At 46.5% G+C, this 11,550-nt stretch overlaps 1 protein-coding gene across 4 annotated transcripts in view; it reads right to left on the bottom strand.

Moving 5' to 3' along the window:
* AP2B1 (adaptor related protein complex 2 subunit beta 1) overlaps window positions 1-11,550 on the bottom strand; it is an 83,493-nt gene that overhangs the window by 8,986 nt on the left and 62,957 nt on the right. For all 4 annotated transcript variants that reach the window (XM_083806626.1, XM_083806625.1, XM_083806627.1 and 1 more), the window contains 3 exons: window positions 9,486-9,615; window positions 1,251-1,335; window positions 406-492 (listed from right to left, as the gene is read on the bottom strand). In XM_083806626.1, coding sequence (XP_083662752.1) covers window positions 406-492; window positions 1,251-1,335; window positions 9,486-9,615 — 302 coding nt within the window. The remainder of the gene's footprint in view (window positions 1-405; window positions 493-1,250; window positions 1,336-9,485; window positions 9,616-11,550) is intronic.

Raw genomic sequence — 11,550 nt, 5'->3', positions numbered from 1 at the left:
GTTTATGTAGCTAGGGTAAAGGCAGGGCTGTATGACATTGCCTGGCACAAACAGCAGCAGGACAGGATTAAGTACAGCCCCAACACAGCATTCGGCTCTATCTAAAAGAGCAGCTTTACAGAGAAGCAGAGTTATAAAGAGAAAAAAAAGAATACAAGATCCAGAATGAAAGGAAGACGCAGACGGGTGAAATCGAAGATGTGGGGTTTCAGATGTGCTTTCATGGACGTAGCTACGGACCCGTGCTTTTATAGCCCTGGGACCCAGGGCTCACAGGCTGTTGTGTTCATAAGCACAATGCCCACCTCCCTGCTATCCATACACAATGCTATTAATAAGGCGACGTCTAGTGACGATCAAAGGTGGGTCTCAGAGCTCTTACGGCAGTAGGATTAAGCTACTCACCAGCATTCAGGTGGCAGTCTTTAATCTGGAACTGCAGCTCGTTTTCGTTTGGAATGTCTTTCCATGTTGCGAGGAAGACCTGGCGCTCTACAAAGGAGAAAGACAATCAGCACTCCCGGCCCCTCGCAGGATTACGACATTAATTAAATCACTGCAGAATGATACAAGGTAAGGACACAAAAGACTTCTTGGTCACATTTTGCCCTGGTGTGGTCGGATCCAGGATTTGCTTCTAAATAACCTCAATCTCACTGCAAAAGCAGCAAAGCTTTGGTGGGTTTCAGACCCCTCCTCCCCCCCAAATCAAAGACAGTCTGTGAGCTGTTTACAAACCAAGAACATGGGGGATTTGACAGGAAGGAAGGAGACCTACAAATTTAGGATTATGTTACCGTCAAAGCTAAGATGCTGCTTTTCAAGCAACCTCCCATCCAATTCAAACAACAATTTAATAAAGGAGAACAGGCACGTAAGTGCTACAGTGAATAGCGCTATGTGTGAAAGTGCTACTGGGACAAATCCTGCACCCATTTGAGTGAGCCAAACCAAAAAACACGAAAAGAAAAACAAAACAGAAACCAGCCTCAAAGAAAACAGATCCACTCCTTGTCTGACAGAGGATCAGAGCAGAGGACGTGGGTCCTGGAAGCGCAGCTATTGGAGTTGCAGGACGACAGGGAAGAGCTGTCAAACCTCCAGTGATCAGTTTGGGCTGCGGAGATGTGCTGGCACGGAGATCATGGCCAGGCACACGTGAACCTCAGCCATGGGACAATTGCGCCTGGCTGGGCGCTGCTAGTGCAGTCTGGCTCAGGGAGGCTGACAACAGACCTGAAAGCACTCACCCATTTTGCCATCCTCTACGAAAAGCACGTTGAGAGGAATTAGGCAGCTGAAGTAAAAGACATCAATGTTGTTTTTCACAGCCACCTGTTACAGAAGAAACGGGGGGGTTAAAGCATCTGTATTGTCTGGAAGTCCAAAGGGGTCCCAAGGTTTTACACAGTCTCGTCGCCTGCCTGCGCACTTGCAGTGCTCTCTCCTAGCAAAGGCCAGCTCTGAACACGAGACCACCTGGAGAGATGTTGCTGAGCTTCTGCGGAGTTTCAGACAGAGATCAGTCCCACCCCTCGGTGCCCACTCCATTTTCACTAAAAGCTGCTCAATCTTCTCCTGGGAGCATTTCGCTGTGCTGCTTCAGAGCCAGTTGCACTGATGGGGTCACCGCCAGCATCTTCGCTCTTTTCCCCTCTCCCTCCCCTCACTTCTTCCACCTCCAAGGCAAGTTCCTCTATCCTGACCACACACAGCTCCTAACACGTCTGTGATGTTGCACATGAGCTTCTCCATCACCCCTCTTTTTCTTTTCATTCTTGCAATTCCCCGGCTCCAACCCCTGTGTATTCCTTGTTCCTTAACCCCAGCTCTCAATCACATCTGAACGTCCTTGATATCTCACAGCCTGGTCATTCTCTAGAAAGCCTGAAGCCGATCCACTCGCTGCACTTTCCTCCTTTCCTCGTAGCATTTTCCAAGTCTCCTGCCTTAGTTAAAGCTGTGTAGAGAACGTGTATAGAAAACGTGCTGGGTGTTGATTCCTGGAAGGAAGCTCTGCTATGGAGCAATCAGGGAGGTAAAAATAAAAAAAAGGATCATTTGACAAAAGACTTAATTCTCAGTGTCATTAAACTCTGCCAGCCAGGGAGATGCACTGCATTGCCTTTTATCACACAAGCTTGCCACGTTACCAACTAAACTCTGCCAACACCGAGAGCAACCTCACTTTCAGTTTTCCCCAGGCTGAGAGCTGATGGTACAGCAGGAGCAAACGGGAGGTCTGAGAAAGTGCACTGTCATAACATAGCAGAGAAAACGTGGCTCTGGGCTTTATTTCTATGCCTCTCACGCTCTCCTTGCATCATCCTGCATAGCGATAGCCTGTCACGGGAATACAGTTCAGCAGACACCTGCCATTGCTTGCAATGAAGGCAACTCAGCCTGTAGGAGAGACCTGGAACTGAGGTTGCATGGGGAGGAGCCTTGACTTTCAGGAGCCATTTGAGCTCCTACTTCCTCTGAAAAATCCCAGAAGGAGTTCTCCAATTTGTCACCCGGCTGAAACACAAACCAGACCACCCTGAAAGCTAAGCCAAAGAAATAAATTTGCTGCTACAAAGATTTATGCCAAGGCAAACTCCATTCACATTAAATAATTACATACATTAGCGTTCTGCTGAGCAAATCTTTTGTGCCATAGTAGCAGGTTTAGAAAGACACCCCCAAATGTCTGTAAAAATAGCTATGGGTAGACAAAGGAGGGGAATAAACCAGAAAATTCAAACCCAAGTCAGCTGATTAGACATGCACACAAGCCAGCGGACAAGGGGTAGGAGATGAACATCCCATAAGAACTCTTCCAGCAGTTGGGAAGGTCCCAGAAGTGCAAAGAACAGCAGAAAGGCAGACGTGAGAGCCTGTGGGGCTTTCTGCTTTCAGCCATCACTAAAGGTAGTAGCTTATATTTAATTCCCCAGCACAAATCAGCTTAAGATGGGATTAGTTTAAAGCCTACTGAAACCATGTAAATTATGGCGCAACCTAGAAAAAATACTGAACTGGCCCTCTGTAGCAGGGAGCTGTCTCATGCTTCCATCACTGGCGTCATACTTGGGAGCTGGAGCACCTGACGTTCGAGCTAGAGGCACCAAGATCCAGAGGGGTAAAAGCAGACTGGTGGCTGGGCTGAAGTGATTCACCTCTGCAAAATGTGATTAAAAAATACTGGGTGAGCAGCCAAAAATGCACCTCTGAATCTGGGCGGGGAGCCTGGGAAAGGACAGCAGCGTGGCCATTCGAGATGCTACGCTTGGAAACAACAGCCACGGAGATAAGCCAGAAGAGTGAAAATTTAAGCTAAACATCTGGGAAAATTTGATAGTGAGAATTATTAAGCAGCACAAAATTCTCCTGATGGAGAGAGAAGCTCCAGTGTGCCTGAAGTATTTAAAACGAGCCTTGACAACGCTCTCAGTAAGAGGTACTGTAGCAAAACAACAAAGCAGAGCAGGGTCTACGCTGTGTGACCTAAGATCTCTCTCAAATCTGATTTAATGATTAATTGCTTTGCCTTAGAACAACAGAGATTACTTAGCTTTTGTAGCTAATTGTTGTTGCCATACAACAGAGGTTCCTTACAAGAGGGGCTGGGAAGCAGTGCCTTCTCTCTAGTCACGGTTCTAGAGGCTCACACCAAATTAATATGCTAACCCTGTCCCTGCAGTTCCAAAAATGCTATAAAAAGGTATCTGCTGACCTGCTTCTCAACTCTGCAGAAACATACTGAGTAAGCTGCTTTGGCTGTACTCAGGAGAACTACACAATTAAGATGCTCTGAAGTGTAATTTCTTCCCAGCAAAGCACAGCAAGCCACACATCAGCCTTCCCCCCCACACTGCATCGCTGGATTGAGCAACGACATCCCATGTCGCCTCGCAGGCATCTGTAATGATGCAGGAATCAGCTGTTACAAATAATTTTTGCAAACAGGAAAGGAAAACGATGCAGCCTCCCAAAACCTATAGCGCTGGGACAAGATGGGTAAGCTCTCCAAGACTAGCTTCCAGCACGAAACACCACGCACTTCTCAGAGCAGCCAGGCACGCACCGTGGTTCCCCAGATGAGGTCCAGGCACAGAAACCTGCAGATACGTGGGCAGGGGAACACATACCACGAAGTGGCTAAGAGGCTCTGCCAGCTGCTAACAGCTGTCTAGGGTCGTGCCTCAGCCTCTGCACTGCCACACCAGGAGCATCCAATGCCACTTGATGGGCTACAAAAGCAACGCTCAGGCAGAAAGCAGATCCAGAGCAGTGCCTGTGAGAAACCGAGCAGCTAACAGCAGGCACGTGCCAAAAAAAATCCAGTGCTCCTTAGGTGAGAGCACGGGCCTAAGACAATCAATGACATTTGAAGTGGTATCAGTAGCTGAGAAGTCTCTCCAGGTTTGACATGCTTGAAAGGAACCTCCACTCGCGTTCAATAAATTCTCCAGTCCAGACTAACTTTGCCTGGGGCTTTGCAGCTTTAACCTGTCGACCCGCACTTGAACTATTAAATCTTTAACAAGACTTCCAGCCTCAGACATTTGAGAGTTTAAACAGAAGCATTTGGAATCAAAATGGCTTTCCATCTGCAATCTTTTTGAAAGAAGAAAAAGATTACTACCTTGTGAATTTAGTCAAGCAGACTACAAAGCTTCTGAGGGATAAAAGTCAAAAGGTGCCAGATTTTCATGTGATGCTTCGCTGCTGAAAAGGTCTGAAAGCACTAGAAATTGGCACAGGGCTCCCAATTACTTACATCTTGTTTGTGGCCATCTGACTAAAGGAAACGGTACTCATAGAAGTAACCCCTGGAACATATTAGCTCACCTTGCAGCATGATCACCCTACCCTTCTGGCTTCCTTCCTTGTAGCGCAATGCTCTGATGGCCAACATACGGTATTTTGGGGAAGAAGTACCTCATAAGAACAACACTGAGTTATCTTCTTCAATAACATAGGTTTCTGACACTTTAAATCCCAGACTTGAGCGTAAGAACCAACTTTCAAAGTCAAGTCTGAAAGCAACACAGATGCTTTCCATCAGCAGCAAGTACACAACATACCCACTTGGAATCCCATTAGCACCTACACTAAATTAAGGATTTACTTCGAGTTTGGTTTTGCTTTAGAGCCTGGTAACAGCCAAACTGTTAAAGCGAGAACTCTACTCTGCAGAGTCTTTTTTTTTATTTTATTTTTTTTACCTCTGCCAGCACAAGGTCATGGTTTATTCTGTGACAGTCTGCTGCTCTGGCTGTCAGATGCCTCCAGGGAGTGCTCACTGTTTCGCTTCATTTTGTTTGACAGGTCGGGTTCTCAGGATCTATAGGCGCTTGACAGCCGCTGCCAGCCTCATGCTCTACCTACAGGCGCAAGTCCCGAGCCCGGACAGTGGAGCTGTGCGTGCACAGCCAGGCTGGGTGCTGCGCCCTTGGCCGGCTGCAGGCACATCGCTTACGTCAATGGTCAGAACAGCGAGTTACTGGGGGAGGGCTGCACGCTCACGTGTGCCCGGCCGGATGAGAAATTCAAAACACACATTTGATAAAACGTGCTGCGCCATGTGCCAGACCTGTCCTCAGTCAGCAACCAGCAGCTTCCCACAGCTGAGCTAGGAGCCGGCCGCAGATGTCGAGCCATGATGTGAGTGTTACTTCTGAGAGCCTGCCGGGGGTTCTCCTCTACGCTGGAATAAAACTCTTGCTTGTAAAGGCTGTTGAAAAAAATAATCCAGGCAACAAACCCAAAAAAAACCCTTCCATTTTTAACTACCCAAGGCTGTTGATGGTTGGTCCAGTGAGCTTGACACAGCTCACGCAGGCAGGTATCATGCCATTTATCAAGCGGGCTCCAAAGACAATGACATCTAGTCTGGACTCGCTGCTCATGCCAGTTCTCAGCCTTGTTTTCATGGAGAGGTGATAGTGTGAAATCTGTTGCCAAGTGCTGAGGGCTCTGCTTTTGTGACCCAAGATGCATTAACACTTCTCGTGAATGAGAGCTCCAACAGCTCTGCACTGCCAGTGAGAAACCGCAGAGGGGAGGAGCACAGGTGAGGAGTTAGAGCAGAGCTGAGCTTGGAAGGGTAGGTACGATCTGGTGTGTTAGCATGACTGATCTTTTCTCATTGAGGAAAGTTGTACCTTCATCTGCCTTTACGGAAATAATGCTTTGCCAAAGTCACTGGAAGAAATACAAACGTTCTGCACCTCACACTGCTTAGCAGCAAGGGAGAGGTCTGTATTTCCAAGTGTCACTTTCCAGGAAGAAATGCAGCTGGCAGATCATCCCCTTCTGTGCTTGCCAGTCCAGTCCAAAAACATTTTATGGGCATTTTATAAAACTGAAGCTGTGCTTCTTTCAGTTGTGTGTTCGGTAGCTGCAACTACCAGCCCTGGTAGCTGACAGCAGGTAACACCGGGGAACGCAACGCACTGATTGTCAATTTTGAATGTTTATCCCAAGAGAACAGCAATGCTCCAGGCTCAGTCTCTCTACAGCTCCGGGGGTCCCTGCAGCTTGTTTTTGATTGTATTGACTCCTGCAAGTAGTTACCATCTCACAAAAGAGATTATCAGCCTTGTGACATGACAGGCCAGGCTTGGTCTCGGAAACTCAGCAGGCTGGCTCCACTTCACCCTTTCCCACGGTTATGGGAGCAATTTTTGTGTACACAAATGAACAAATAGAGTATTCTGACTTCATAGCATTTCACAACCCTTGAAAGGCCATTTATTAGGAACAGCGGTAGCATAGGAGGGCTCTAATTCCAGGCATTTTCTTATTCCAAATTTTGCTTTAAGACCAAGAACCATCCGGAAAGAATTACTGTTCCTCACCAATGTAAAATCCAATTTCAGAACCCATTTTCCTCTTTGAGAATTCAGCCCTACAGTGCTGTGCCCAGTCCAACTTTGGCCTTATCCTTTGAATAAATCATTGCTTGACTAGGTGTTGAACCTGAATCTTGATCTCAACGGGTCAAGAAAATTAGCATCGCTGTGTTGGGATGGGAGGGAGCAGTCTGCTCTTCGTTATCACAAGATGCAAGACAACTGGCACACAGATGACTGTTTAATTGGGAACCGTAGTTATATTTTACCTACATAAACTCCTGAAAATATTTCAGCCTTCATCTTCTTGTAAAAAGGGCTTTTTGTTAACTTGTCAAATATTTTAGTTCCTTCCCATGACTACAAGTGTTAAGATTAAACCAGCTGTACCGGGTGAAAGATTAGAAATGGTAATAAAAATAACCTGAACAAGACTTGAGTTCATTACTTCCGAAATAGTTGCCTAAGGAATGTACAACTAGCCTTTGAAGTTCTTAATTAACATGACAAAAAGTTAAAAGCTATCGGTTTGGTTACTTGAGGACTTATTTTTCTTGTTACTAAAACAGAAAAAGCCCCACCGGAATAGGAGATGAACAGAAGGTCCTCAGGTTCAAACCAGCCCTGAATCTACTTCAACGTTTCCCAGCTCAGAAAAACTGCATTAAGCAAATTCAGCTTGATGAGTGTTTTGGTTCTTCAATGAATACACGGACATTTGTATTCTCTACTCCTATATTGTGCTATAAATTGTTCCCTAAGTAGGTCACCAAAATGATTTCTGAATGTTTCAAGACAGATAATTTTTACATGAACTCACAAAACAAACCCAGAGCCTTGGCTGTCAGGGCAATGACAGATCTCCATCAAACCCACTGCTGTCAGGAAAGTAAGGGGAGTGCTCTTTTTAACTTGGCATCTGCTATCATGATTCAACTCTTTGCAGAGAAATATACTATTACTCCATATGGCAGCTTCCCTAATTGTAAAAGGGCAGCCAACTTCTATGGCAATGAGGGAGCTAGCAAATTAGCAGCTAAGTCTGGCACTAATGAATGCTCTGCTGTCTCAATATAAGGTAGCTGGAGGTTTCCTCGCATGTTTTCTCTTCGCTTTGTTCTAGCAGAAGAAGCTACAAGAAACTGCGTTCTGATTCCTTTAGAGATTTAATAACCCAAATACTTCACTTCCTTCCTGATCAAAGGAAGCAGCAACTTGAGAATGCTTCATTGAGAGCATCTCTCGTGTTATGGAGGCAGATCACGTCATCTAGACTTCTGCTCCCTTCAGAGCAAGTGGTGGAGTTCACATCAGCTGACCCAGAGGCAGCGATGCAACGCATCCTCGTGACATGGATGCAGAGGGAATCCAGCTCTTCCATAAGGCAGAAGAGCCCGCTGAAGCACATGTAATTCCCTCCCTGTCCGCATGCTCCCCCAGTCGCATGACTGAGCTCAGAGTTGAGTGTAGGACTGCTCGTTTGAGCGCCAGAGAAGCTATTTCAAGCTGTTTGCCCAAAGACTCATCAATAAGTCATAAGCCCCAGAATGGAAGTCAAGAGTAGGGGAAAAAAACAGTTGCTCAGGCAGAATAAATAGTAACTTTCATTGCATTCTCAATCTAAAAAGAGAATGAGCTGCTTCAAAATATTCCCCTCTATGGACTGCTATGTTACAGGAACCCAGCCTAGTTCCCTTCTCCTGTAGGCATGAGGCAAGCGGGACGCGCTGCAGTGCACATTAACTGGATACTGGGAAAAGCATCTTGGAGGACCCACCTACACAGAGCAGGGACAGTCACGGAGTCCAACTCCAGAGCAGCTGCAGGAGATAGCAGTGGGGACAGGATTCTTCCAGGTGAGGACCGTGTCTGCCCAACAAGTGCTTCAGCTACAGCAGCCTGTGCAGGACCACTGCCCTTGAGGCATGCGAGTACTGACACAGACAGCCCCATGTCCAAACAGGGGGCAATAACTCCCTCGTCTGTCTTGCCTACGGCAGTGCCATCTGATAAAAAGCCTATTTTATGGAATGCTGTCCCCAGTTTGCACACAACAGCCTCGTTAATGAAACGTGCACTGCTTATGTCACTTCTCCCCTGCCTTTCATGGGACACATCTTGTTTGCTTTGGCTTCATCTATCTGGAGGCAAGGATGTGCCAATGCCTTTGTAGAGCACCTGGAAATTAAGAGCACTAGAGAAATACTGATCACATGGCAGTTGCCATCTTTTCTGCAACTCCTTTAATTGCCTCAGTCCTTGCTGGTATTTCTCACTACCTGCTCCACCACAGGGATGTGCTCACTCTGTTCACACCAGCTCCAGTTCATAAGCCCAACCAAACCTCATGACGTGTTTACACAGATGTGTTGCTGGAGCATACATAGACCTTACACAGATAAAAGCACTGGCTTTGAAGCATTTGAAAAGGCAAGTAACAAAATTCAAGAAATCTGCTTCAGAGGAAGGAACAGGAAGAAGTTTTGGCCAGACTCACAGCCCACATCTGTATAACCTTCTGGTTTTGCCTGGTTACCCTATATGCACCGGATTTTGTTTTTAGAGTCTTACTACATTGTGTTGGGATAAACAAAACAGGCTGAGCAGCTGATCTTCCCCCAGCCCAGAAGGGGCAATTCTTACCTGGAGGTTGTTCAGAGGCTCCATTTTCATGACTGGTCCCAGGGTATTGAGGGGCAGGGAGACATCAATGCTTTGGTTTGGCATCAGAGGTGTGTGAATGGCCAACGGGGTGCTCGGGATGACTCCGAAGCTACGCAAGAGAAAAGCAGAGGTGATGACAGCAGTACTGCATTTCTGGAGAGCCCCAGACTGACTTTATGAGGACAACACCTCTACACCTTTTTGCCAAGCACAAGCTGGCTCACCTGCCCTCTCCTGAGCTGCCCTTGCTATTACTCCAGGAAAAGGAACACAGCTGACTGCACCATGGCAGATACTCAAAGCAGGACAAAGCAGAGAAAAGTGAACCAGGGCGGTCTCCCTGACAATGTGCACATCCTGCTCAGGGAAGCAGCATCTGGGAACAGTTCAATCACCTGCATGACAACAGACTGTGTGCTGAGCAGCAGACTGCACAGCAAGGAGCGGCATTTGGACTCAGAAGGAGGAAGCAGGCTCAGGCCTCTGGGCTCTCTCTTGAAGAGCTGCAGAGCACTAGGAGTGGAGTACATCACACACCGCATGGCTGTTTATTATTGGGAGCTATGGAAGAAGGAACTGAAGCTGATACAGAAACAAATACATAAGCAAGGAGGAATATGTGGTTTGTAACAGAGCACTGCAGAACAAATAAATCAACGAGCTGGCTGTCTGGTCCCCAGTGGCAGTGCCTGGACTTAATCCTGGCTCTATTGCTTAGTTCGAGACTTTTAGCTGGGGACACACACCACAGCAAAGCAAATGTTTGCTTGCCTCTTAAGTCCAAGTGGCACTTAATTCCACAGGCACCTCTGCTTAGTGTAGAGAAGAGGAAAAGTAGCTAACATCTAGCGTAACACTTCTGTACAATGTCAGGGCTTCTTTTCAAAAGCACGTGGAAATGCAGATGCATGAGATACTTCGGGTGCCTACTTCTGATCGTGTTTCTCTTTAGCAGTACTCACATTAACTCAGAGGTGATAGAGCACTTATAGGAACAAAGATGTATAGGTGTGGATTTTTATTTCAGGCACTGAAAACTGATTTTGTCTTTGCACAAAGCCAGCTGCACATGTACTGGTTATGTCACTCCTTCTGAAACCAGCAGATGCACCATTCTCGGTTCTCCTCAGTTTTCAGCTCTTGGGAGCTGAAAAGAGAACACTGTCAGCAAGGGCCTAGCCATGTGATTTGCTGTCTGCAGCTGTTTCACCTTGGGAGACAAAAGCCCTGGTGTTTTTCCTTATTCTCTGAAGGGAAAGAAAGTTGCATTTTCCTACTAAGTGGCCGTGATATTACAGCACACTAGAGCTCTAGCTTTTTTTTCCCTCCCCCCATGCTTTATCCCAAGACTGCAGTGAAGGCGATTAGTAGCAGCAGGAACAGAAACTTCCCCATCACAAGCCTTAACGGTTAAACCCAGAGCCAGTCCACCGCAACTCTTTCCAACACAGACACAGTGGAAAATGGTGACACGAGAAAAGTGTTTGTAGAAGAGTAAATAGTAGTAGATTATATACAAAGCGTGTGCTGATATGCTGCAAAAGAAGGAACTGCTTTTTTCCTGTACAGTATTTAAACTTACATCCTTGAGAAGCACCACGTAGGTGTGGCTAGAACACAGCTTGATGTATAGGGAAAAATCGAACGCAAAACGCCTTTTTTTCCCAGGCCAATTTGCATGAAACATTCGCATATAGCAGCTTAACAAAAACTCTCCAGAAAATACAGCAGTCCAGGGAGAACATTTACTAAGAGTTACGTAGCATAATGTCTTTTGTAAGTAAATATTATTCGTCCCAAGAAATCCCAAATTTGCAAGGCTAACAGTGATATTAAAGAGATGGTTTCAGCGGACTTTCTTTACAGAGAACCCTCTTCCTGTGAAGGGATCACAAGATACTCCTTACAGCCTTGATAAGAATCAGCCCAATCCTCAATGCACTGCTCACAACAATCTACAACAAAGCACGCTACGTGCTCTGTGACTGGGAAGGATACTTATGGGAAGACACTGGGGTTGCACTGCCATGTCACATCTCTTGGC

The sequence above is a fragment of the Anser anser genome (assembly GCF_964211835.1).
Source record: "Anser anser genome assembly, chromosome: 20".
Taxonomy (NCBI): Eukaryota; Metazoa; Chordata; class Aves; order Anseriformes; family Anatidae; genus Anser; species Anser anser.
This window is presented reverse-complemented; position numbering and strand designations above follow the sequence as displayed.